Source organism: Belonocnema kinseyi, chromosome 7 (genome assembly GCF_010883055.1).
Source record: "Belonocnema kinseyi isolate 2016_QV_RU_SX_M_011 chromosome 7, B_treatae_v1, whole genome shotgun sequence".
NCBI classification, from domain to species: domain Eukaryota; kingdom Metazoa; phylum Arthropoda; class Insecta; order Hymenoptera; family Cynipidae; genus Belonocnema; species Belonocnema kinseyi.
Window position 1 is genome coordinate 136,338,705 of NC_046663.1, and position 27,680 is coordinate 136,366,384.

General features: G+C 36.5%; 1 protein-coding gene across 3 annotated transcripts in view; it reads right to left on the reverse strand.

Annotated features, from left to right (window-relative positions):
* The window catches only part of LOC117177563 (rho guanine nucleotide exchange factor 2), a 422,353-nt gene that overhangs the window by 291,066 nt on the left and 103,607 nt on the right, over positions 1-27,680 (reverse strand). For all 3 annotated transcript variants that reach the window (XM_033368379.1, XM_033368377.1, XM_033368380.1), the window contains exon 3: positions 7,435-7,826. In XM_033368379.1, the coding sequence (XP_033224270.1) occupies positions 7,435-7,826 (392 nt within the window). The remainder of the gene's footprint in view (positions 1-7,434; positions 7,827-27,680) is intronic.

Consider the following 27,680-nt stretch of genomic DNA (forward strand, 5'->3'; position numbering starts at 1 on the left):
GAGTAAAGCGCGAACTGTAACCTTGGAAGCGTCTTTCATTAATTTGAAGACCTTTTCGTAGTCCGGGTATTGTAGGATAGGGCTTGAGCACAACATTTTTCTTAATTTACGGAAAGAGGAGCGTTTTAGTCGCCCCCAGTGAAATGGTGAGTTCTTTTTACACAAATCAAACAGGGGCCTTGCATTCTTAGCATAGTTCCTAAAAAAGACAGCGGTAATACCCGGCTACTCCCAGAAATTCCCTAGCCGAGCGAACTGTACAAGGGATAAGAAAATCTCTCATAGCTGTTAATTTCCTAGAATCGGGCCGAACCACGCCCACCCGACAACATGCCCTGGGTAGACTACCTCAGTTCTCAGGAACTCGCATTTGTCGGGTTGCAGCATGATATTTGCATTGCGTAAACTCGCGAAAAATCTGGCGATCGTCTTATCATGTTGTTCAAGGTTTTGAGAAAAGACTATATTGTCGTCAAAGTAAACCAGTAATTCCGTAGCCTATAGACCGGAGACTACTTAATACATCAGGCTCTGAAAGGCATCCCCATCGGCATCTTCTTACATGGAAAGTGCATCATATCTCGTTGAGAAGGCTGTTTTCGGTTGATCCTCGGAAGCAGTTACAACTTGATGGAAACCCGAGGCAAGGTCAAGAACAGCAAAGTATTGAGCCTTCTCTAGCCGGTCCAGAATATCGCTTATATTTGGGAGGTGATAAGAATCCCCCCCCCCCCCACTGTCTTTTCATTCAACGCGCAGAAATCGATAACCGTTGGCCATCTTTTATTCCCATATTTATCGGGTTTCTTCGGAATAAGCAAGAAGGGGCGAGTTATACGGCGATGTTGAATCAACAATCAGATCATCATCGATCATTTTGCTGATCAATTCTTCTGCGATTTTCTCCGTTTTCTGCGGTTGGCGATACTGTTTATACTTGACAGGCTTATCGTCAACTGTCAAAATATCATGCTTTAGCATATTAGTAACTGGCAGTACAAACCTGTCGTGTCCACTAGCCACGCATCTTTTACATATGGCAGTTCTTCTGAATTGACATGATCCAACCTCATTTTTCTTAAGATGGTTTCGACCCTTTCCGCAACATTTAACGGCACAGTTGGGTTATCAGATGTTTATTCTTCGTTCGGAAAGGTTACATACACGAACGGGATCAACTCTTGTAGGAGAATAATAATGTGAACGTCGGATTTACTAGTATTAATTGCCCGCACGTGGCATTGCCGAGATCGGAAATTGAGGTCGCAGTACATGGAACCTCACCTTTTTCCCGAATATGTCCAGTACTGTAGTACTAAAGTTATACATTCTGGTTAGAGAGCACCGTTATGTACGAGATATTCTCAGCATATATTGGAGTATCAGGTTTTACAACTGGAGCTTCATTTATGCTTCCGCTCACTTAGTTTATTTCGAATGTTCGAGGAATCGAATTTCGCTTAACGCTCCCGCTCCCTGAAACACGTCGAAGCGTCGGTTCGATGGATTCCACTAGAGTTTAAATCACTTCGTGGGGTGTAACCTGGTGACAGAAGAGGCGGAGAATTTCGGCGTGATGAGGGTGCACCATAACCTTGGGTATACTGCGAACCTTGATTTGAAGGAATTGACGCATACACATTTTTATGATAACCTTGGTTGGAATGCCCTGTTATTTGGGGAGGCGGCGACCTGCGCGAGTAGGACAAGTTTTCCGGCTTTGAGTAGGGCTTCACATGCGCAGGTGGGTGTTGGGGTGTCGGGTACACGTGGTAATACGGGTTTCCTGGTGAAGAATTCCGTAAAATGCCCGACACCGGCGGTGGTTCTCTCCCCCACTATCTTGGGGACCAGGACACGGCGTACGGGGACGTCCCGGGGAATATTGCCTTACGCCATATCCTTGCACGCTGTTTTCGGAAGGATCATATAACCATTATTCTTCAACCGGATGATAATCCGTAAGTGGGTCCCTCAGGTAATATTGCCCCGAGTGCTCCGGCATCGGTTCCTTCGGTTGATACACGGCTCGATAAGACGTATGTCACGAAGATTCCTGCAGTCTGCTGCGCTTTTCTGCTTGTTTAGCATGCCTAAAAGCGCTCTCCAGAGTCTTCGGATCTCTAGCGTCGACAGCGCTCGATATATCGCCTGGTAGACCTCTTATTAATGCTCTAAGCGTCGCTGCGCGAATTGGTGTCATTGTGGTTGTGGCAATCTCGTAAGCATGTTGCGTTTCGAGGGCTGCTTCGGCACCAATCAGATAAGAGCACTTCCGGCACTTCCGCTTGGGGTTAGTCATGTCTGAGATTCTACGACATGAGACAATTTTCACAAAAACTGAAGGTAAAATGATAACAATAATGAAATAAATATAACACAGTTAATAATAGATATAGGTGCACACTTAATAGTAAAAGTTTATTTTTTGTGTGTGCATTTATTGTGTTTCTGCTAGTCTGAAATTTAACTATTTCAACAAGTTTTAAAAATTGAAGTTTTAGATTCTCAACGCCATTTGCTCTGCCACGACGGCACGAACGATTGAAACTCGGAGAACATCACCCTGCTAAAGCTATGAATGAGCATAAGCGAAAACATATTCTTTATTGGATTATTCTCATCCGCAACAAAGTACCGAAATTATTTTGCTCCTCGTTGAGCGAGGTAGAGTTGGTTTTCACCCTTATTTATTCAAGGGCGTCTACTGCTGTCCATAGCCAGTATTTAAATGCATTTTGTGTGAAAAGGTGTGTAAGTAAATTTGACAAAATTTTTTACATTAAACCAGTGTAATTTATTTTAAACCCATTAATTTAAATTAGATGAATGAAGTGCGTATGTGTGTTTGTGTTTGTTTTTCGTACTCACCATACCTCTACGATCTTTCTGTCTACGATGAATTTTTGGGTTTAAGTCGGACCCAGTACCTGGACAGAACAAGTAAAAATCAGAAACAGAGTAGCGAGCCAGTGTAGGCTAAACCGACGTAACTTCTAAGTTGTCTCTGCTTCCTCGGTTGCGATTCCGGCTCGTTAATTAGGAAGGGGAAATTAGTTTGACCGCGTCACAGCCCTGGCATACCCTCCGCACATCCACAGATGCATCATTTTCGTGAGGTGTTACTCCGCCCGTGCAAAACGGTGGCTACAATGCATCGCGCGAGAAAGATGACCCACGGTCCCAAGTTTCCCAAGGTGTGAAAATGCTGCGTTGCAGAAAGCGTGCGAGGACAGCGACGAAGTTTGAATGACTTCGACTTCACCGCTACAACTGGTGGGAGTGTCAGGGGTTCCTCTTGATTCCTTTTCGACCCTACCTGCGCCAGCATAGCACCCGGCTACCCCTAAGAAGCCTAGTCAGCATCGGATGGAGGAGTTTCTGGACATTTCTTTGTCCTTTTGGCCGTTGGAATCTTCGGCCGAACCAACTTCTTCTCTAAGAATGCGCAAGCCGATCGTTTACACAAGGGCTTGAGGCAGGCCTCCACCTCGGCGTGTTTGTCGACCCGCCGTGCCACGGGAGCTGTTGTGGACATTCCAGAAACCTCTCGGTCTCGTCATCCTTCGGTACGTACCTCTACTATTAAACGCTGATTTGTCCAGGATACTCGCCTCGATCTCTTCCCCCGAGATGCGTCTCAAAGGACACCTCGCTTTAGTGCCTGAGGATGTATCCGACCAAACCGTTTGCACCGTAGTTCGAATTCGCGAAGCGCGTAATTTCATCATTGTTTACTACTTCCGGTCTATACCAAAGGAACAAAACTTGTGTGAAACCCCAGGTTCTCAACGAACCCCTGTGAGCGGTCGGATTGTAATTTTTACCAGGCCGTTCTTTCCATACAGCCCCTCCCCCTACGATCTAAGGCCTATTCAGCAAACCCAGAACTTGACCCGTATGAGTATGTTGATTCAATTGCTTTTAGAAACCAAACATTGACGGCTTTACTTTAAAAGCTTTCCAAATTTTTACTCTATCCACCTTCTTTAGCATTCACGGACAGTAACAGCATCAGCGAGTCAGACATATCGGCCAATAGCGTGGTTGCGGTCCTCGCCGTATGGAGAAGGCTATGGGATCAACCATAGACCACAGCCCTGCCAAAGGTGTTCTCCATACCGGATGTATTCTCGCGTTGGTATTGGTAGTATATTAAAGATATTGAAACTCTTTTTGCTTCCCGAGAATCGTCATGGTGCCCCTTGAGTCACAGCTGGCACCACAGCATGCGGGACGGTAGCGATGGTGAGCTGCGAGATGGTCGGGCAGATCTCACTAATCAAACAGCCGGCCAGCAAGAACATCTGCGATACAATTTAAGAATGGATTTTGCGGCAAAGTATTCTAGTACACGGAAAGTCGCACTAAGAGATATTATCGCTAAGGTGAAGTACATCAGAACTAATCTACACATCACGGAAGAGCGAGCAATGGAGATTAAACAACAGGTTGATTTGGCATGGAAAACAACGGAAATGAACATCAGTTAGAGGAAGCCACGTCATACTGTCAAGTAGCGGCAATTGATGTTCTTGCTCCACCTATAGATGATGAACCGATTTTTCATCATCAGCCACGGAATAAGTCAAGTGCCTATCAAGATGATAATGTTATATATTAATTTAATACAATGTTTAAAATCTTTTGCAATGATGTTTTAGGTACAAAATTAAGAGCATGCTCTAGTTTGGAGTACATCTTTTACCACTGTAGGTGCACATTGCCTGTAGCCGAAATCACAGGAGGATAAATAGATGCATGTTTCACATTCCTTCTTCCAAGAAAAAATGTTTAACACTAGAAAAACCGCAAGTTTTTCTTGAAACCATTGAGAATGTGTCTGCGCAGCAGATTTTTTAAACAATAACTTAATAAAAAAAATAATCCAAAAAAGCTTCAGGAATTTTTTCAGCTTCTTCATTTAAAATTGATTTTCTAAGTTCTTCAGGAAAATTTGATAAAACTTTTTTCAGATAAATCAGGAAACTTTTCTATAATTATTACCTTATTTCAGTTCTCTGCAATTGACTTAGTTGTTTTACTTATACACTTCAATTGAATAGGGATTGATAATAACCACTACAATATCTCCTACGCAGAGCTAGTTGTCCCATCACACCCTGTGTTTGCATGTTATTTTCAGGTAAAAGATTATTGAAATTAAAACAATGTTACCCACTTATTATTTAAAAATAGTTTTTTAATCATTTTTTCTTAGTTTTAAATCTAAATACAAATTCAAATATGATCCTACGATATAATTAAATAGTATATTACGACCCAAGGGCATCCGATATTTCTACTCGTGTATCTCATACTATTTCTTTTCATCCTCAGCCGAAAGTACGTTTTACAATTAATATTAATCAACCCTCATCACTTGCAAGGGTTCAGAATGACCCTAATATCACCTTTACACTAAAATTCGAATAGGATTTTGAACATTTTTTTATACACCTCAAAACAATTTTTATTTTAAAAACAATCAGAATCTTATTTCTATATATTAAATACCGTTTATAGATTTTTGCAAGTTGAAACCATGTATACAATCAGTATGATAACTTTTTAAAGTCAGCTAGAGGTCAATTTGATGCCACGTAAGTTATACATAATTTTTCAGAGATATAAGTGATTAGGGTTAATCAAATTCGTCGTCGGCTGCTATCTTGTACTTGGCTATATCTAGATCTATGCTTTTTCTTTTGTTGCCTGCATCCGCCCACCCTCCCGGCCACATTGCGAAGCGCCGCGCGATGTGCTTTGATATCGCTGCTGCTCTCTCGCCCAACTTATTAAAGCTGAAGCGAAGCCTAGGTTTTCATGGACGAGGCGGGTATCAAAAACACATATAAAAAGTAAGTAAACATATTCAACAAGAAACTTTAGTGCAAAAAGGAGTTGCTTTCTATTGTTTTTTTTTCATTTGCAAATGGCTAGAACATGTATTCTTAGATCATGGACGCATGTACTGAGCGTTTCTACGTCAGCAAACAACAAAAATCTTGTAGCCAATCAGAGCGCAGGTTAACTTTAGCAGGCCGCAAAATCCAATATTCTCGGACAGAAATGCGGCCGGGAAAACGAACTTTCGGCTACGGGATTGAGAAAATAATATTTTGAAGAAAGATTTTAACAGTATAAAGTTTAAGCCTACCAAAAGAGTACTCTCGCTTTTGAATATAAAATGGATATAATGTATTTGAGATTAAACTGAACTATATTTATATTTGAAAAAATATTTAATATTCAGTGAATAAAATGAAAATAATTTCTCTAATTGCTCACTTTTATCATTATATTCATGTAAAATACTTTAAAAAAGAAAAATGATAATATATTTATCCTACTTACATCTTGAAAGTATTGTAAAATTAAAATTTATATTTGTTCCTGTAAAAAATATATATTTTTTAAAATTTTACAAATTGAATCAATTATTTTTTATATTCTTTACATATTATTATATTAAATGTCCTTGAATAAAAATTCAATTCTATTTTAATTAAATCATTTCCATTTTATTTAAAAGTGCAAGTACTCGCTAAATACTCATATAGTATGTTTAAATCTGTATACTATTAAAAAATTTGTTCGCGAAATTCTTGTTATATTTCATTATAAATATTATTTATTGTGTTTTTATAAATAAAAAGAATGATATATGACTTTATTCAAATTAAAATCTTACATGCCAGTTTACCAAGATTATTAGATGACGTTTCAATTCATGTTTCCCCTTCAGAATTTATAGACACTGATTGGAAAACTATATTAAAATATAAAATGAGTAACATTGTTTTAATTTCAATATTTTATCGCTGAAATTACACTTTTTTAATAGACAGCTACAATAAGTGGTCTAGTCTTATTGCTTACAATGCAAAAACAGGGAGTAATAGGACAACTAGCACAGCGCTGGAGATATTAGAAACTAATGAATTTAGAACATCAAGCGATCACCATCTTGTTTTCAGCGCAAAGCTGCACGAGTTGCATAATTAGTTATATTATCTGCCGGATTGCTCTGCATGCGCATATAAATTTGTTGGACTTATCTACCTTTTCAATCACTGTCCATTTGAATGAGATATTGTTACTATTTGACACAAAAGATAATATATTATAATAAAGAAATCGTTTAATTTTGATAAACTTAGGTATGAGGGCAAAAAGCAAAACCCTCTACGGAGACCCTCGTAGAATACCCGTATAATCAAACATCAAAATTTGTAGAATCAACCATAAGGGGAAACGAGCAGAGTGCCCTTGTGTGTTGTACCCTATAGATTATCCACGTGAGCCTCTGATATCTGCCAACATTTTGCAGAAGATTAAGGCGAACTTTTTCCACCCAGGAATATCAAAAATTTATTTAATTTCAATATTTCGTTTGTCTAAAACTACAAACAAAATTTTGCATAGACTTACCATATTTTGAGCTTGAAAAAAATTCTGAGCAGAACATCTACGATAATTCTGCTTTGTATTCTCTAAGTCAGTCCAACTTCGCCGTCTGTCTATACATTGAAGTATTTGAGCATGATTATGCACATATCCAGAAAAGTGAGTGGGTGAACTATTGTTCGAACAATTGGTGAGAAGATCAGGTTCAGATCCGCCGTCTTGATCGTGAAGACGAGCAACTACTTCTGGTGAAATCCAATGTTGAAGAGAAGGACAAGAACAACTGAGCCTTTGTGTATGTATCTCTTCGTGATGGTGCATGCGGTTGCTGTACCCGAATGAATTTAATGTCGGATCTTGCATTCGAATACGTTGGACATTGTCGTATATGTCGTGCAGATGTTGCAAATTCTCATCTATAATGCAAAAAATAACATTATGAAGCTTCACTTCATAAAGTGTACTAAGGCCCTTTAACCCATTCGTTGGCAGAGAGAATTCGACAAATGTGCCCAAAATGGCAGCAAAATTTGTTATCCTGAAAATTTGTATCCTAGGGTTTTTGGGGTCGCTCAATCCGAATATGAAGCCAAAATTCGGAAATCCAAAATGGCGGATCCAATAAAGCGGACAAAAATATAAAAACGGCTCAATTTGGATAAATCTTGGTACTTACGGGTTTCGAGGATCGCTGAACCCTTAAGCGAAGTCAAAATTTAAAAAGCCGGACAAAAATATCCGCCATTTAAAATTGTTATTTCAAATTCTGATTCAGCGATCCCAAAGACCCGAGAGTAACGAGATTGATCAAAATGGAGCCATTTTTTGTACTTTCGTCCACCATATTGGATCTGCCCAAAAACCCCCGAGTAAGGCTTGAATGCAAATTCGGATCAAGTTAAATATGAGAAAAGAAGATTGACACATTTTGCGTCAATGCCACATAGGGCACGAAAAATTTTGACGCATTTTGCGTTAATGCCAACGAAGGGGTTAAGTGCCTCTTCTATTACTATTTTATGAATACACTGTGTACTTTGTTGGCACCTTAATAAAGGTCTATAAAAAATGAGAAAGCTCAAAGCTCCGAAGAAAGGGAAAATATAGTAAGTTTTTTTCCAAAAATAGGAGAAAAACAAGGGAATAAATCATAGTAAATGAAATCGTCAGATTAATGCGCAAGCTAAAGAGAGAAATGATTGCATGAAGGACTACAATAAACGAACATTTGAATCCATTTTCTAAGTTGATCTATCTCTCCAAAGAGTGTAGACAAGATTATTTATGCTTTCCTGAAGACCTTTTTCCCTTTGAAACATCACGCAATGTCCCTACTTTATCGCCTAGGCACATAAATAAATATTTATTGGTAAGAAACTAATATTGTTACAAACAAGGCCATAGTCAAGGGGGATGAGCTGGGTTTCACGCTCCCCCAACCCGCCGAAATTTTTGGAACTTGTACATAATATACACCCTTTAAACAATTTTTTCCTGCTACATTTTCCCCCTACAGAAAAAATGTCGTGACTACGTCCTAACTAAAGAAAGTTAACATCTCACATCGATCAAAAGTTAGACTACCCAAACTTTCATACGTATCTCATAAAGAAGGAATTCCAAAATAACGAAACTGCTAGCGAATGAAGCCCTCCAGGAGAGGAATAAAATCTCTCCTAATCTGATTTTTAGACTTTATTTTAAAGTTAGTCAAAAATAACCGGAACATTTTACATTCAAGAATTACGTTAAAAAATGTAAGTCCAGCGACTTTTTTATTACTTATAGTTTTATATCCTTATTACTATTATTTTTTTGTTTTATTCCACAAAAATATAATTTCATAAGCGTTTATAATGTTAATATTAATATTCAATAAAAAATTTAAGTTATCTTTAATTTTTTGTTCTTTTAACTACGATAGACTCGTTTAGTTTTGTACTAATTTTAGCGTAAGATACACGTTATGTAAAAGTACTTGGTCATCACAATGCAAAAAGAGTTGTATAGCCTTTAAATAATTTAAAAGCTTTAAGGCCCTTTATCAAAATAGGGATTCCTGAAAATCAATTAATATTGGAAGTAATATTGGAAATCTTAAAGCGCACACAAAAGAATAATGATCAATAGACAAATATATGCCAATTCTATATCGATTACTTTCGAAATTATTAAAAACTCGCTAAAAAAAGCTTCTGTGTAAAACTTCTCTGTTCATTTTTTAGAAAATGGATGTAACAGATTTAAAAAAAAAATGAAAATATATTATTTTTTTTTAAAGTTCTGTCGACCTGGAGCTATGTCCTAGACATGGGAAAGCACGCAACATGCTTTTTTATAAATGGATTCGTATAATCTACGCAAATTGTTAGAAGGTTGAATTTCCAAAAGGATATAAATACATTTTTGAAAATTTGTTACGAGAGATAAAAAGCGTTCGCAAAAATCGAATTTTCAATTCAGGCTAAAATAAGCAAATACGTACTTTATAAACATAGTTATGGTGAATTGAAACGTGAAATTCCAGATAGTAAAATGTTACCAGGTTCTGAAAATGTCGAGGAAGAATTTTTCCCCTTTACGCGTGTGATTTTTCCCAAATTTAGACGGTGGTTAAAAGTCCAATTTTTATTTTAGAAAGAAAATCAAAAACTTGGTCCCGAAATATTGCATTGCTCAAATTATTTTGTTTTAGGTACATAAAATATTAACGAGCCCACTATTTCGATTTTTCTAATTTTTGGTAACGTGCTTAGAATTCCGCAAAGTCAATGCCCGCATTTGATCAAAATGGACCAGATATACGAAAGTAGAATTCCTCTCGCTGCGGGGTATCTGTTTCGAAAGCTTCCCCAAGGGTGCATGACTACAAGGCTTAAACACAGCGAAAGCTAAAACTGAGGATCACTGCTACTGTAATTCTTTCGATTATTATACAAAATGTAAACACTTTCACGAAAAACCGCTCAGCTTATCAAAAGATAATACTATTTAGATGGCGTATGCAAAAGAATAGATAATTCAAGCGTTCAGTCTGAAACTTAAGAACTGTAAGCCCATTCTAATGTGTAACGATTCGCCCCAACAGGGGGTGAATCACTACAACTAATGTCCAACAAATGAAATAATACCTGTTATTCTGACAATGGTACTATAATTTGTCCACTTTTAAGTAATAAACTCAAAAGTATAATTATTTCAAACATTCATTATTTGTACAAATTTTTTCCTATTTCTTTTTAATCATGCTCAGACTTGGACCATATCAGACTTGGAAGAAGAAATGTGGACAAAAGGTTGGGGAGGAGTTAGGATAGGGAAGGAAAAGATATACTATAAACTGGCATACACAGACGACATAGTGTTGATGGCAGAGGATCTAGAAATGATGGTGGGCTTAATTATAGGAGAAATTAGAGAAATACTTAGATGGAAAAAAACTGAATTTACATGCAGAATAGACAAAGATAATGAGTTTTAGAAAAGGAGGGGGAAGGAAGAAATAATGGACGGGGAGATGGAAGAGAATAAAGTTAGAAGAAGTAAAAGAGTTTAAATATTTGGGATATATCTTGCAAACGAGTGGACAGATTAGACAGATTCGATGGCTTGTTCACAGTAAAATCCAAGGCCTTTTTCAACTACACGACAAGAATCAGGGACATGAAAAAAAACCGCGTGAACTTAGGTGTAATTGAAATTGCCAAACCACCGTAACTTCGCTGAAACTCAGTTTTACAATCTAAGTATTACGGGTTTAATGTTAAAGAAAAACAATAATCAACGACGGATTGAACAGCCTTAAAGTACCTTACATATGTTAAAAAACCAATGCTACATGTTCCATGCAATGAGTCGATTTTTTCTAACAGCATTTTGCAAGAATTATCTGCGAACGCTCGAATCCCATATACAAACTTGCGAGTAACATTCCACATCCTAGCCCATTGGAGACTGTCATCTTCGAAAGATGACAGAAAAATCGACTCATTGCGTGAAACATGTAGCATTAGTTGTTTAAAATACGTAAGGTGCTTTAAGGATTTTCAATTCGTCGTTGGTTCTTGTTTTTCTTCAACATCAAACCCGGAAGCGAGCCCCTTAATTAAATAAAAAAAATTTAATGTGCTATGACTTTCCATATAAAGTTGGTTCAAGAACATCGTTCAGGCTATGTTTACACCGTGTATATTCGCATAGTTAGAATAGTAGAAAAATTGTGTTTTACATCAAAATGAAATTATCTGCCATGATAAAAATACAAAGAAGGCTGATGAAACATTTTCAAAGAAATACAGTTTAAAATCAATTCATAGCTGCCGTTCAAAGTGGGTTGTCAGTTTCGAAATTCATGTAGCTTGCAAAATACGTAAGTAAATCTGAATGATTTTTGTAGTTTTAACATTTTTCTCTGAAACTTCGCATAATAAAACAAATATTGGTTCAAAATGATAAAAAAATAGTTTATAATAAATACGCAAAACTGAATAAAAACATGTTTGTTATTCGTGTTTTTTATATAGTACATTATACAGTTCAGAAAAATTTACATAACGTCGTATAATAATGAATAATTAGAAAAAGAGCTAAAAATTGGTACTTAAGCTTTTCTGAACTGTAGCTTATATGGATGGCTTTTTCACCGTGTTTCAAGCTGTCTATTTAGCACAGTGGTTAGAACTCCAGACTGTTAGGCGATAGATTCAGGCTTATATATGTAGGTTCCATACCCCGTAGCGCTTGAAATTTTATTTGTAATGTAATGTTTAAAAATGTCATATATGTATTCACTCTCAACAGGACTATTATTATTATTTGCAGTAAGAATACTAACAATCAATTAATATTTATTTTTTGAATACTTTTTTTTGTCATATCGTTAAGAGTATAGCAGTACGGTACTAGTTAACACTAACGCAGTGCTGCGCCCATGGTGAATTTCCTATTGGGGTAGTACTGTGCCAGTAGCGATATCCATTGGTGGCCCAACACTGACAGCCCAGTCAAAAATAGTGTTGTCATCCCAGAGATATGCCAGTACAGGTGCCAGCACTAGGAAAAAAAAACAAGAGGGCTTTCAGGATGTCAACCATGAGGAAAGCCCATGTTGGACCTCTATGGATTAGCATATCGTTGCCATCAGGTACCTCCCCTAGATTGCCCTCATGGATTCCACAAAGCATGAGGGCAATCCATGCGGGCTTCCTCAATTTTTCCACGCGGGCACATGATAATTTAAAATAAATTCTATTACATTTTTTTATAAATGTTAAGGAGCTAGTACACAAATAATTTTTTCCACTATGTACATCTAAACATAAGATAGAAACCTACATTTCTCTCAAAGCGCGCTGAAAGTGGCTGAAAAACGTAATACGCCGCGAGGTTAAGTAACGATCGAAACGCAACAAAAGAACACAAAAGAACGTCAGAGGCAAATGAGAACGGACAGATCACGTGCAAACGAGAACTACGAGGACGAAGAGGAATTATTGTATGGAGCAGGCATCACCGATTAAACGTAAGATGATTTTCCCTGATTTTTTTTTATTTTAGACGTATTTGTAAAACTTTTAGCTGTGAACGCATTTTCCTAGAAACAGTCTTTCTTAAGCTGGTACTCACGATTTCGGCCGATCTATTGAGCCGTTTTATCTCAAACTTGGCAGCAATTTGTATAAGAAATAATGCTCTGGCATGAACCTCGACTATAATTTGTCATTGTCATTGTCATTTAAGAAATCCACTTTTATGTAATAAAGTCTACTATCCAAAAATGATTGATAGAAAAAGGTCTTTATTTGTGTACTAGCCCCTTAAGTTTAATTGTTTAATTTTTTAATTATGAAATCATTCAATTTACAGTGCGATATTCTACAATATTTTAGTTTACAAAGTTTCCATATTAGCTTTTCATTTTTTAGCGTAAATTTTCAATGTAAAGAATTTTTTAATTAGGTTTGAAAGACTTGAAAGAATTAAAAATTAGGAGCTTTGAATTCGAACATTTTTTATATAAAACATTTTAAGTTGATTAACTGTAAATATAAATAATGAAATGATTGCATTGCGTAAACAGTCGCAATTAAAGAACTTTGATCGTCTGATTTAAATTTTATGAACTATTTTGAATAAAAAAAGCTTCAAATTAATAGGTTCATAATTAAACGATTTAATGAACATCAAGTCCTATTTTAATGTTATTTCAGTTTAATATTTTCCATTTTCAACCCACTCAATTTGTAATTTTCTGATTAAAGAAAATAACAACTTAAAAAGCTTAGCAATAGTTGACTGTCGTTATAAAATTATTAAGTGTAAATGCAATATGCAAACCCAAACAATTAGAAAATGAATTGTATGAAATTGAAAGCCTTAAATCGTTTGAATTTCACAAATTTAAATTTGTGAGTTTCTGATTAAAAATTGCTTAACATTTCTTCAATTCAGAATATTGAAGATAAGTACATGGATTTGTATTTAGAATCAGAAATCTTCAAACTGTTTAATGTACAGAAGTTAAAAAGTGTTCGGCTTAACAGCATTTATTTTAAAACGATTCAATTGAAAAGTTATGAAAGCTTCCATTTTAACCCGGGACTACGCACCTGTTGGTCATTTTGACCGACGGTTTTGTATATTTTGAAATACAATATAAAACCGTTCACTTTTATGGTTTTCCGACTAGCTATTCTCAGTTAAGGTATTCATATGTTTGTGCGGCTGTCCAGAGATTCGTGCACATTGCCCCTTTGTTACAAGTTTTTTACAAGTTACATCATACGTCTAATTGACCGTCACGCGGCTACTAACGTTAGTCTTTTTTCAGTTTGACGCGAAGCACGTGTCTCGTTCTACGCATGAGCGAAATTTAAAAAATTTGAAATAATGACCCATATGACCTTCAGAAAAGCCCAAGGTATATCCCTAACCCTAACAAAAATTCTTTGAGATAATTACACAAATCACCTTCACCTTCAGCATACGGCTATCATTTGTGAGGAATGTTTTGATACCATCCTTAAAGCTCAATTTCCAAGCGATGAGTGAATTTTCTGAATTAAATATTTCTTTTGCGGTCATTAAAATCTACAATATCATTATGAACATTATTTTAGTCCAATAAAATATAAAATTTATGTATTATTTATGCTACTTGAGTATAATTATTAAGCTTGTATGTAAAAAAAACTATCTCTATTGGAATTAAAAAAAGGATCTATATTCAAATAGAATGATTAGTTATATCAGAGATGGTTATATGCTAAAATAATTTCAAATTATTCAACAATACTGATGTGGAGATAATTAATGTCAAAGTTGACTACTTTAACACGTAATTTATGGGCAATACAAAGGCACTCTATACTTTTTAATATATAATAATTAAACGCTCTGCTAGAGAAATTAAAAAAATATTGGCATTTGCGCTGCTTGAAAATACAAATTAAAAAAAAAGCATCAAATTTCTCCACAAAGGACTTTAAAGATAATCTAATGAAAAACACAGAGATTGCAGTCACTTTTAAACAGATAAACTTTAACAGTATCGCGGCTCGACAACACGGTTCCCTCTCTTCAGTTTGTCTGTTGTATTAATTCGACAAACACAAACATATCACAGTTGCTTAATGATGGTTGGGTTTAAATATCGACGTTACCCGATCTACAAGTCTGCTGCTGTATTGCAGCGATGACTATATATATACAAATGTGTGTCTGTGAATTTTTTCAGTACAGCATGGCTAGATGGCGCCCCACGGGACTCTACTATTTGTAGGGGCATGTTACTTACATACAACCTTAACCCTTGTGTGCACACCCGTGTACCCACCACTGTACATTTTTGCTTGTAACTGGAATATAAAAAACTCCGCATCGGACTTCCAGATCATCTTCATTTGGTTCAACTGTAAGCGAATCGTACATATAATTCATTTAGGGTTTTTTTTGTTTGAAAAAATAATCGACTTTAAGTATACCTTCTTGGTGGACACACCCAGGGTACCACGGGTACCCACCATAGAAAAAATTTAATTTCGAGCTGATTATAACCTCCTTATCAAGATATTTGACTTATTTACGGGAAATGGGTTGAGTAATCTTAGGATACATGAAACTCAAGATGATAAAAACCTTTATTGTTCACATTCTTGATATCTGTGCTTACACATCCGCACCACTGAAAAAGATGATTTGCACTGACTAAAGCGATGTCTCAGGCTGTACCGACTCACGGCAACACCTTCGCTTCTCCAGTTAAACGAGCTACAGTATGTATATTGTTTTGAAAATGCCTTTGGCACTTACTTCTGATGTTGATTTATTAGAATAAACACAAGTGTTTTAATATATAATTGCTCGAAATATATTTTTTCGTTAATATTTACTATATATTATTAAGGGGGGAGATACCTTTAGAAAGGGTAAAATCAATCAATTTTAATGATTGTTTTAAATTAATAAAAGAACTAGATGATTTATTAATTTTAACATCTTTTTCTTACATTGTTAAAGTGTAAAAAAACATGTGATTTTTTTTACAAAATGGCGACCCTGCAGAATATTTCTTCAAGCGTATGCTCCAAGGCATCGAAAACTGCTGCAGCTGTCAAAATTTTTCCATTTATCTGATATAAAAAACGTTTATTGTTCGGTTACTTCTTTTTTAAAAGGAAGGATAAACCTATACAATGATAAAAAAGTTGAAAATTAAATTTTATATCGGCTGTTTAATCGAAGGTTCAAATTTTGGACCATTTTTCAACAGTTTTGACCCCAAAAAAATTATTTGATAACCCGATGTCTTTAAACTTTTAGGTATATCCTCCCGATAGTACCATAAAGACTAACCCCTGCAAATTTCAGCCTAATCGGTCAATAAATTTTCAAGTTACAGCACGAGCAGTTTTTCAAAAGACAATTTCGAGATAATCACGTTTGAAGATTCGTTACGGTATAACTATTAGTTTCAGTGACTTGCTGATCAATCGGCGATTCCTCGTCCCCGTAATAACCCTAGTAAACGTAGTAATGTAGTAACGTAGTAATCAGCCTTCCCAGAATTTATGGGACAAAAAAATATACAAACCTATTCTGTAAGAAACATTGCTCCGACCCAAGCGCTCCGACTACCTGATTAGTGACGGTATGCGGGCTCTGACATTTTTGACAATATCTCCATAAATATTTAATATTTTCCTTTTTACAGTATATTTTTAACATATTATACATTCAAAATATGAATGAAAAAAATCGATTTTTTGGAAATTCTAAAGGTATCTCCCCCCTTAATATAACATATATGTTGTCTATCAACCCATCCCTCTTCTAAACCCTGTCTGATTCGGTGGTATACAATGTTGGAATTAGTGTCACTCCTCGATAATCTTTAACTTCTTCCCCTTTGTCTGTCTTCGTTATTGGTACCAGCACTCCTTCTTTGTACAGCTCTGGCCACCCCTCTCCTCTTCATACTGTATTGCACATTATCCATGCCCATTCCCTTATTTCTCTCCCCCCAAATTTTGAGACTTCATTTGGAGTCTCACCTATGCCAGGTGCCTTTCCATCTTTTATTATGCCTAATAACTTTACTATTTCCTCCCTTGTAATGTCCTCTTCCTTATCTGTTTACCTGCCATATTTTCCTCTTTTTCTAACTTTCCTTTCTACCACACCTAGTATTTTCATAAAAACATTTCTCCATTCTACCAACTCAATTCACCTTCTACAGTTTTGATAGGAATTTTTATGCCCTTTTTACTGAACATAAGCATGTTTTAAAAATATATATTCGACCTTCAAAACCGAAGGTCTAAATTAAATTGTCCACCAGAGTACTTGCTTATTTTTATAAACAAATAATTATCAAACCGATGAAAAACTCAAAAAACTACTTAACACTTATTTTTATAAATGTACAAATGTCAGCCCACTTACCACTTTCATATTAATTTTACATATGTTCTATATATATATACCGAGCGGCTATGCTGATCTTGGACCTAACTCGCAAGATAATTAGTTCAATTTTCAACCAGAGAGATGAATTTTCTGTTAAAATTGTGAATCTCCAGCCAAAAAAATTATTTTTAAGAAATTAGTTCAACTTTTAACCATGGAGTTGCATTTTCAACCAAGAAGATTAATTTTTTAGCAAAAAAGACAAAAATTTTCATAAATTACATAAACAAATTACATAAATTTTAAACCAGATAGTTGAATTTCTAAATTTAACCAAAATGGGATAGCTTAATTTCTACTAAAAAAAGGCTTCTTCAAAACAGTTGCATTTTCTACCACGTGGTTGAATTTCGTACCAAATTGTTGAATGCATAAATTTTCAACCAAAAATTCGAACATTCAGCTCAGAATATTCCATTTGGTTCATGAAACAGAACCTTAAAAGTATGAAAGAACAGAGAGATCCGATAGGTTAGACACTTTCACACTTGATTGATGTGAAGTTGGAGCATCTTCAGTGGTCTTGTATGTGTTCTTGGTATGGCTAGCTGTTTGTATGAATTTATCCGTATAAAACTTTAAAAGGACACATTCTTAACTATAAATGGAAGTTAAATTTTGCTTGGAAAACTGAATTTTTAATTTGGAAAAGCGATTTTTTTTAAAAAACAGTTGAATTTTCAGCCAAGAAATAAATTTCTCAATGAATATTTCGCCAAAATAATGAATTTTTAACAAAACAGTTCAAATTTCAACCAGGGAGTTTAATTTTCAATCTAAAAAGCTTAACTTTTCAACCTCAAAAGATTTTACGGAATTTATGTACGACCCCAAATATGTACGTGTTTTCAGTTTTTTTTTACAAACGTAAACACTAAAATTAAAAAACAATAAAGTCAAATTTATCTCCCTATAATATTCAGTTTGAACAGATATTTTAAATAATTATGGGATTCCTTCGCCCAATATCACATACATTCGTTGAAGAAAATTCATAATCGCCCCCTTCGAACATTTTTTGGATCCGCCCTTCTTCATATCACAGTCATCACAGTACATATTGTCGTCAAGAAAGTTGAATATGTGATATTTTCTCGAAAATAGTTAACACATAGGTGCTAAGAAAATGTTAGATAAGACAAACAAACATGCAATTCAATTTTCATTAGCTATTTATTATTCGAACTAATCAGAACTTTTCTTTTATATACTTATATTTTTACATTGGTTCAAATAATTCATTATCACATGAGTTGACAACTTGTACATATTTAAAGAATATGGTCCCCATTCCAGTGGCTGGCCACCAATCTCCACTTTTAACCGTCCACCATTTCCAGCCTAAACCCAGAAGTTATTACACTATCTTACATTAAACTAACATTACACTATGGTCATATATCGAAGTACACACCGTCATACAGAACCGCAAACTGAGCTAGAAATGTTGGAAAAGCAGCCCTGTACATCTCGCTATATTTCAGATTTTAAATTGACCCCGCAACCAAAGGTATTATATAACTAGACGCGGAAAGTGTCGGCAGAGTGGGGTTAGAATTATTAGTAGCAAAGGATAAATGTATACAACGCTGTCGGCGAAAATCGATAATTAAATTATTAATTATTAATAATTGATTAATATACAAATCATTAATAAATTATTACTGATCAATCATATACAAAAAGAACGGTCCTTCGTGAATGAAGTTCTCGATTTTTGAAACGATTGTAGTCAATTGAAAAATGACGTTTTTCGAATTAAGTGGCGGAGTGATTGCACTTGCTACATGTTATTACTTTTTTGATCAATGATTACGGTCCAGTAATTTCTTTTAAAAATTGCAAAATAGAAACCAGCAATATTTGATATAGAAGCCTCAAAGATTTAATGTAATATCAAAAACAGTTAAACTCAACCAAGAAAGACCATTTTTTCATCTTCCACAATAATACTTACATTCGAGGAAATATTTGGGGAAAAGAATGTCAACAAGTTTTTGTATTTTTCAAAGAATGTGACTTTTCTTAGATCCATCGTGGATTTTTTTTCTTACAGAAACCACACAATGTCTTCTAAAAGTCCTCTCAAGCTAAATACGGTATCTCTCTTAGCATAGTGCACAAAAAATGTGAAGAAAATAAAAAATGGATTTATTTCAAAAATGTAGTGTAAAACATTTATTTTGGGAAATGTACAGTTTTCGAATTTTTATCCCACAAAATATGTTTTCAAAACTACATCTTATTATCAATAGCAAAAAAAATCACTTTAATGACATTGGAGTCAGCAAATTCATAAAAGTTTAAAAAAGCATGAAAATGTCCAATTTGTGATATCGGCAATCCAATTTTCATCAAAATTACTAACAAAAGATAAAATTCTTCACGTGATTTGACACCTCAATCTGAACTCCTCTGCATCGATTCTGTTGAATTGCAATTAAAAGTAATTTGTTCATGTTACTTACAGAAAAAGTAAATGTTTCATATTTTATTAAAGAGATTTGATTCAACAAATTAAGTTTTTTTTTTAATATTAGAAATGTGGTACAATTACAACGCATACTAAAATGCAATAAAACCGATGATTATTTTTACGAAGATACGGGTAATTTGGAATAAAATGCAAAAAAATTATTGTAGAAATAAATAAAAATAGTTTCAAGAATTAATAATTAAAACACAAATAGGTAAAACTTCTCAATATGACCATAAAAAATATGTCGAAAAAGGTACGAATGAATAGCGACCCAAGACTAGCTATCTATAGAGTACATTTTCTCCATTGAAATTGATCTAGCCGTAAATAAATCAATAAAAAAATTACACAAATAGTGATATTGCTTTAAGCGACTCGCTTATGAAACAACAAAGAATTCACTATATACATTTTCTGTTCCATGCTCAGTTACCATTGATCGATAAAACAGTTTATTACCATCGATAGGGAAAAATGGTAAGTCGGCCATTTCTAAGTTATCATTTTACCATCGGTCGGTAAAATGGGGAGCAATTTTACCATGAAGAGGTAAAACAGTAATTTTTGATATTATAATTTTACCTTACCAATAAGCAGTGTGTCACCCCAGTGCTCCCTGGAATTCGCCCAACGTGCGTTTACTTTATACACAAAAGGATGTAGGATTCCCCTGTATCTGCAAGTAGACTTCCCTCATTTCTACAAGTGCCGTTATAAGATTACATAGTCATTTTTATAATTCTTATGAACTAAGATATGACTATTTAGCTTCTTATATTAACTCCTCAATAATCTCAAATATAAAAAGATAAGAATTTAAAGACTTATTTTAAAAATGAAATACTTTGTGTATAAGTGGGACCAGCATGCTTGAAGTTGATCCAAACTCTCTTTCTATCATATGAGCTAAAACAACGAGGTGAGATTGAATTCAAAATGGAGGTTTCGAAACGTCTATTTCCATCGTCTGAGGTAGACAGAGAGAGTCCGATGTTGCCCGAACGACAATTCATACTTCTTGTTTTCAAACTGAGAGGTCTAATCCAAAATAGTGAAAGAAGATATCTGTGATCTACCTCACTAACCTCTATGTGGAACTAGAGTCAGTACTAGAATGAGCATTGACGTGTTTGTAGAAAGTTGTCAGTTAACCTTTTGGCAGTCTCAAGATAACAACAGCTATAAAGTTGCTCCTCCCAAGTTATCTCATAGTATTTCGAAAATGCTTCAAACTTATATAAATAACAATTATTAAATTGATGAAAGTACTATTTTCGTTATTGTAGACCTGCGTGAAGGCCTAAAGCAAAAGTGCGCTGCCCTCACAGAAAATGCAATAGCAGAAAGAAAACAGTTGACATTTCGAAAGGTACAAAACCAAATATGTACCAGAATATTGATGATGAGGGGAAGGACAAGGATCTATCGTATCTTGAAGATCGTATATTGCTTTACAAGGATTCAAGCCATCTTTTATATCAGCTACAATTTTGTGTTAATAGTAACTGTTCACCAAAAATCCCTGACTGTCAAGCAATTATGAATAAATTTCATGAAGAACATACAATATATAAGTGAGTACTTTTATAAATCTAGGTTAAGATTTGTTATAGTGAATGTGATCTATTAAAACTATTTTAAGATTGTTGTTGAATAATAATGTATATTAAAAGAATCAAAATATGTGTTTAATCCTAATTACCGACCTCTCTGTTTTACCTTTCAATGGTGAAATGGTATTTCAGCAGGAATATGCTTGACGAAGCTTACTGTTTTGCCGACTGCCGGTATCTTATCGAGGAAAGGCCTCCCTTGGCCAGCGGCGCCATCTGCTGGTGTCGGTAACTTGCGAAGGTGGCACCATCTATCGGAATTTAGTGTCATAACCCCCTAGCCTAACTACTTACTGCTAACCTACTGCCGACTATTAGTAAATTCCAGAAGGATTCCCATGCTCAATTCGAGGAAGTAGTTAGAAGAATACTCAGTGCACATACCATCGCTATACGAGGTGTTGACAATAAGTTCGTGGACTTATTGTGTAAAAGTTACAAATTTATTTAGTTTCATACAGCATTGTTATCCCCTTCAAGGAACTAACCTTGGGAACTTATGCACTTCTTCCAACGTTTCTCCCATTCGCGGAAACAATGCCCCATGCCATCTGAAGTCAGGCTCTTGAGACACCCCGTCATTTCAGCTTCAATGGTCTTGAAATCGTGAAAATGCTTGCCCCGCATCGTCACTTTGACTTTTGGGAATAGAAAACAGTCACACGGTGCAAGATCAGGAGAATAGGGAGGATGCTCCATGGTCGTGATTTTGTTTTTTGCCAAAATCTCGCGCAGAATTATAGACGTGTGACCCGGAGCGTTCATGGTGAAGGATCCAGCTGCTCTCCTTGTACATTTCTGGTTGTACACGCCGCACGCGAGCTTGCAAACGCCGTAAAACTTCCGTATAATAGGCTCCGGCGATTGTCTGACCTTTTGGGACATATTTATGATGTAAATGCTGTGACCATCGAAGAAAACCACATGCGTCGTCTTGATTTTGGAACGACTTTTGCAAGCATTTTTGGGGCGAGATTCATCGATAAACTTCCACTCCTCACTTTGCCGTTTGGTTTCGGAATCATACTTTTCAAAAATTTATATATTTGCGGCCAGTTTTTTTGGAGTTTAACGAGAAATTTAATGTTCGTTCGTTGCTCGGTCAAATTCGCTCGATCCATTTCTGATCGCGGTACAAAACAGTGCTTACTAAAACTGACGCAAAATCGCACGTGTTCATCCGATCATCGTCGAATTTTTACTGAATGCTTGTGACATGTATACCTACAAACTGCGCCACAATATTGGCGCAAGTATTTCCACGTTTCAAAACGAAAAATCAGTCCACGAACTCATTGTTCACACGTCGCATATACATAAAATACTTACTCGGAGTATCTACGTATGATTAATACTATATTACATACCCTCAACTTATGTTGACCCTAGCTCTTAATAATATAAATATGTAAGTTTATACCTATTACAAATGAAAAAAATAGTCCGACATCATACAGGGTTATCAATTATTTGATTACACGAATTAGGTAACTTGTTGATCAGCATGTGCATCATTCTTCGATTTTTGTAGGATAAGGTTATATCGTAGATGATTTCTTGTACTTAGACACTGACATGATTTTGATTTTGTTTTCAAGTTATTTTTCGTGAGTTTCCTCATGTACACTGTAAAAAAGTTAAGTGTAAATTTAGATCCTTCGACGATAGAAATTATACGATCAGCGTGGCACATAGTATATCAACAGAATTCTGTAAAAATGCATATTTTCCTTCTCAACATGCGTACGCCATGAAGAAATACATGCAAGAGACGTGAATTTTTCGTCGTCGACCGTCAAATTACGTACGGTTCGTAAGCCAACACACGCAGTCAAAATGATATTTTGATGTTAGGTCTCCCTAGACTTTTCCGTTATACTCAAGCATCATTTGCAGTTATTCAAACATGTAAAATATTATATCAAACATATGACATTATATCAAACATATAAAATTTCAAATAAATTGACTTATAATTTCCTGGCCAAAATCGAAGAAGTAGACATTGGAAACATTTTACATGCTTAAGTCCATAAGACATAAAAATGGCTAGAGCAACGGCTAAACAAACTTTTTTTGCAAATAAAAAAACATGGATAAATTTATTGGCTTAAGAGAACGATTTGGTCAACGTGGCCGTTGAAATTTCTCAAATGCCATTTTTTGGGCCAACCTCTCGTTATATGAGAAAGCGGGATATCAGCTAAACTAAGAGACCCACTCTGTTGGTTCCATCACTAACTTGTAGCCCTTGAAGAAAGAGTAATTTCGTGGTGTACACCATTATTTATTGGGTATTAAATATGTATTTAGCAGTAAAGTTTGTCTGGAGTGATGGGGATTGAATAACTAAGTAGGAAAATATCGATTGTGCTGAATTTTTGATTGTACAGGTCAGGCAAAGTAAGCGCGTAGTTGCACGGTGTGGTTATCATAATATGAGATACCTGTGGTTTATAAAACACTGTGGCTGCGTGAGGGAAATTGGTTACAACAATTTTTGTGACTACTGCAAAAACTAAAGATATCTAAATAACAGTAAATTTATACTTCGGAAACATAGAAGGAAGTTTTTCATTAAAAATAATACTTTATTTTGCATTTTATTAGCTATTTCCTGGAGTATCTCATATTATGAGAATAGCTTGACGAGTCTGGAAAAATCACTTTTTTACATTTTTTGTATTTTCAGCTTTAAAAAAATTTTTAATAAAATTTTTTATTCGAGTATCTTATGACAAACTAAATTTCCTTTAAAATGACCTATATTATTTTTAAATTCAGTACATAGAATTTCGACAATTACGCCTCGGATATACTTGTGTACCTAGATATTTTGAAGAATCATTTTTGAAACTATTGAGAACAAATTTCTAGGAAAAAATTTAAACTTTTGATTTAATTGCGAAAAGCATAAGAAAAGCTGATGAAAATTGACACATTTAAGTTGAACACCGACTGAAGGGACTGCAGGTGGACGGCTGCAAAAAAGTTGACCCTCGGTCGGGCTTCTCATTGTGCACCGTATTTGCTGGGGCCCAAAATATGGTCACGGACAATGAGTAGAAAGGCAGAGTAATAATAAGTTAATAAATCTACAAGTGCTCTCCGGGTCGATCCTGTAGCTGGTGTTAACCCCCAAGCGAAGGTGTGAAAACCGTGCCGAAAGCTGAATGGCACCTGGGTGAGTCTCTAGAACGGTGACTTTCGGATACCGGGCGACCTCTCAAATTACGCAGCCTTATCCTTGCATGCGGGGCTCTACAACGATGGACGAACCCTTTCCCTAGCTTCTCGTGGGAACAACAATGACAACACTAAACATAGTTGTTATAAGTTCGGTACAAAACAACAGAACGCGCAGGGCTCCCGACAATGGGTCGGCCAACAATGCCGAACAATCTAGAGCTGGGAGAACCAATGAAAATCGATTCAATGCGATGGATCAACGGGATCTCACGACCTTTGGTTAAATAGAGCGACTGAATCAGGACTATGTGAGCGGAATGCCTACTCTAAAATAGCTAGAAAGCTGGCAACAGAGAAAGAGCGATGCTTTAGGACCCGCAGAAACATCAAGGTTTCTCTCAAGCCTGAAGATCTGGCTGAAATGGATGACGAGCTTCGTGGATATTTTTCCGGAGAATCCGACTTCTGGGCTATCAATTATTGTGTGCATAATGCAGCGAGAGCTTTGGCCGACTGCGAACCGTAAAATAAAACCAACGGTTGATCATAAGACCAAAAGACGAATGCATCAACTTGCGATAAATATAGGCTGGGCAAGACAGTACGCGTCCCGCATTCAGTGTGTGACTGACTACATCACATCTGGCAGGAATTTTACCGCCAAGGTTCGAAAGTTCGCGCGCGAACTCCGGACCCGTTATCACACACTTAACAAGTCAAAACTGCTGACCAGCAGGCAGCATATTGTTGAGAGAATACGGATATTATCTGACGCTAAGAAAAGTCTAAAGCGGAGGGAGAGTTGGGTCAGAGAAAATCAACAGTTTCTCTCTGACCCGTCTCGACTCTTCCAAGTCCCTCCAGTTACGGTCGAACACCCACCCAAACCAGAGGAGGTTGAAGTATTTTGGAGAGAAGTCTACGAAGTGTAGCATAGACTGGACCAAGACTCAAAAAATCTAAATCGCTTAAAGGAGCTATGTGATGCCCTCATAACACCTGATAAAGAATGACCACCCATCACAACCGACAAGGTGAAATAAGTATTAAGAGGGATGAAGAACTATTCCGCACCGGGACCAGATTGTATCAAAACCTTCTGGCGGAAGAAGTTTTCTTCAACCCATTAGCATTTGGCCCGTATTTTCACCTTATCTTTAGAGTCGGAAGAGCCGATTCCGGAGTGGTTGGTGGAAGAGCGCACAATACTCCTGCCGAAAATAGGCAACTTAGCTGACCCGAAGAATTACAGGCCAATCACTTGTCTGAACATACTTTATAAGATATTCACAGCTATCCTAAATGAAAGGATTGTTCAGGCAATTGAACCTGTGTGGCAAGAAATGTACGAACAACGAGGGTCAAAGAAAGGCGTAGCGGGATGTCGGGAGAGCCTGCTCATCGATAGAAGTGTCTGCAAAAATGCAGCATTCTACCAGCGTGACCTGTCGATGGCCTGGATTAATTATCGGAAAGCTTTCGATTCGACCTCCCACAGACTTATCATCTGTCTTTTGGAAATCTTGAAGGTTCATCCAAAAATAGTGGGGTGCATAGAGAGATTGATGCCGCTTTGGAAAACAAGATTTACTACCTCATCTGGTAAAAATCGTGTTCAGGAATCGTGCATTCAGAATGTGACATCTATAAAGGATACTCTCCGAAGCAGATACAAACGTCTCATCCAGCAGATTTGGTCTTCCGAACTGTCGGCGATGAACAAAGTATCTGCAACGAACATGCTTGCCGTCCCGGTACTACTCTATTCATTTGGAGTAGTTCCATGGACGAAGAACGAGCTCAGATCCCTTCATATCTGGACAAGAAAGGTTATGCACATGAACAAAAGCATGCATCTTAAGTCTTCCGTTCCGCAACTGTACATCTCACGCCGTCAAGGTGGTCGCGGAATACTGAGTCTTGAATGTCTTCACAACAGGATTATTCTGGGTACAGCACACAGAGTTGCAAATGGAAGAGACCCTCTTCTTAAAATGGTCAGGAATCACGAAGAAGTGGACAAAAGAGCGTTTCTGTACAAAGCAGCGGAGGAGGCTGCTGAAACACTCGAACTTAACTTCAGTATTAGGGATGAGCAAAATGCATCAAATCTTATCTGTCTCGAGTTGTCACCCCTGAAAGCCCGGATTAAGAAAGCAAAAGAGAAAAACTTCCATAAACAGGTCCTCGATAAGAGGATGCACGGAATCTTCCACAGAAATGTGAAGGTTCAGTCAATGTCTTGTGAGCTAACGTTTGCTTTCCTTAAATCGCCCGGATTGAAGTCTGGTACGGAGGGTTTCATTTTTGCATGCCAAGACGGTGTCATTTCCATCTTTACATACCGTCGCCAAATTATGAGCCAAGACATTCCTGATAATAGCTGCAGGGCGTGCCATGCACACACCGAGCACTTAGCTCATATACTATCTACTTGTCCAACTCACGCGGGAACGACCTACATTCAAAGGCACAATGCAGCACTAAGAGTGTTTTATTACAATCTCTGTCACTCTTACGGCATTAACCTTAATATCGCTCCTTTAAATGCTCCTAGGGAAATCGAGTCAATTGTCGAGAATGAGAAGTGCCGCATATACTGGAACTTTATATTCTCGACAATTGTTTCTGTTGCACACTCGAGGCCTGACATGTTTCTTCTTGACTTCGAGAAGCGAAGTTAAGCGAAGTTAAGCTAATCGTCCTTATCGTCGGCGCTCTTGGAGGTGTCAAGCTTTCACTCGCTAATGGCCTAAAAGGCATCCCTGCGTGTCAACAATATGCTAAAACACTTGCGGAAAAAATTCAGAAGGCGGTAGTCCTTGGGTCGCTCCTTGTTCTTAGGGTGCACGAGGCTTTTGCTGGGTCGTCGTATTGATTTCGTTAAAGACTGTAACCACCTATCTCACGGTCGTGAGACGTGGTTGTGGCTGAAATTTTACCGCGATTTCGCTGGGAGCAAGTGCAATTTTCCAGATTAGCACCTACTCCCGGCGAAATCTTGCGGTTGTCCCTATGACAAA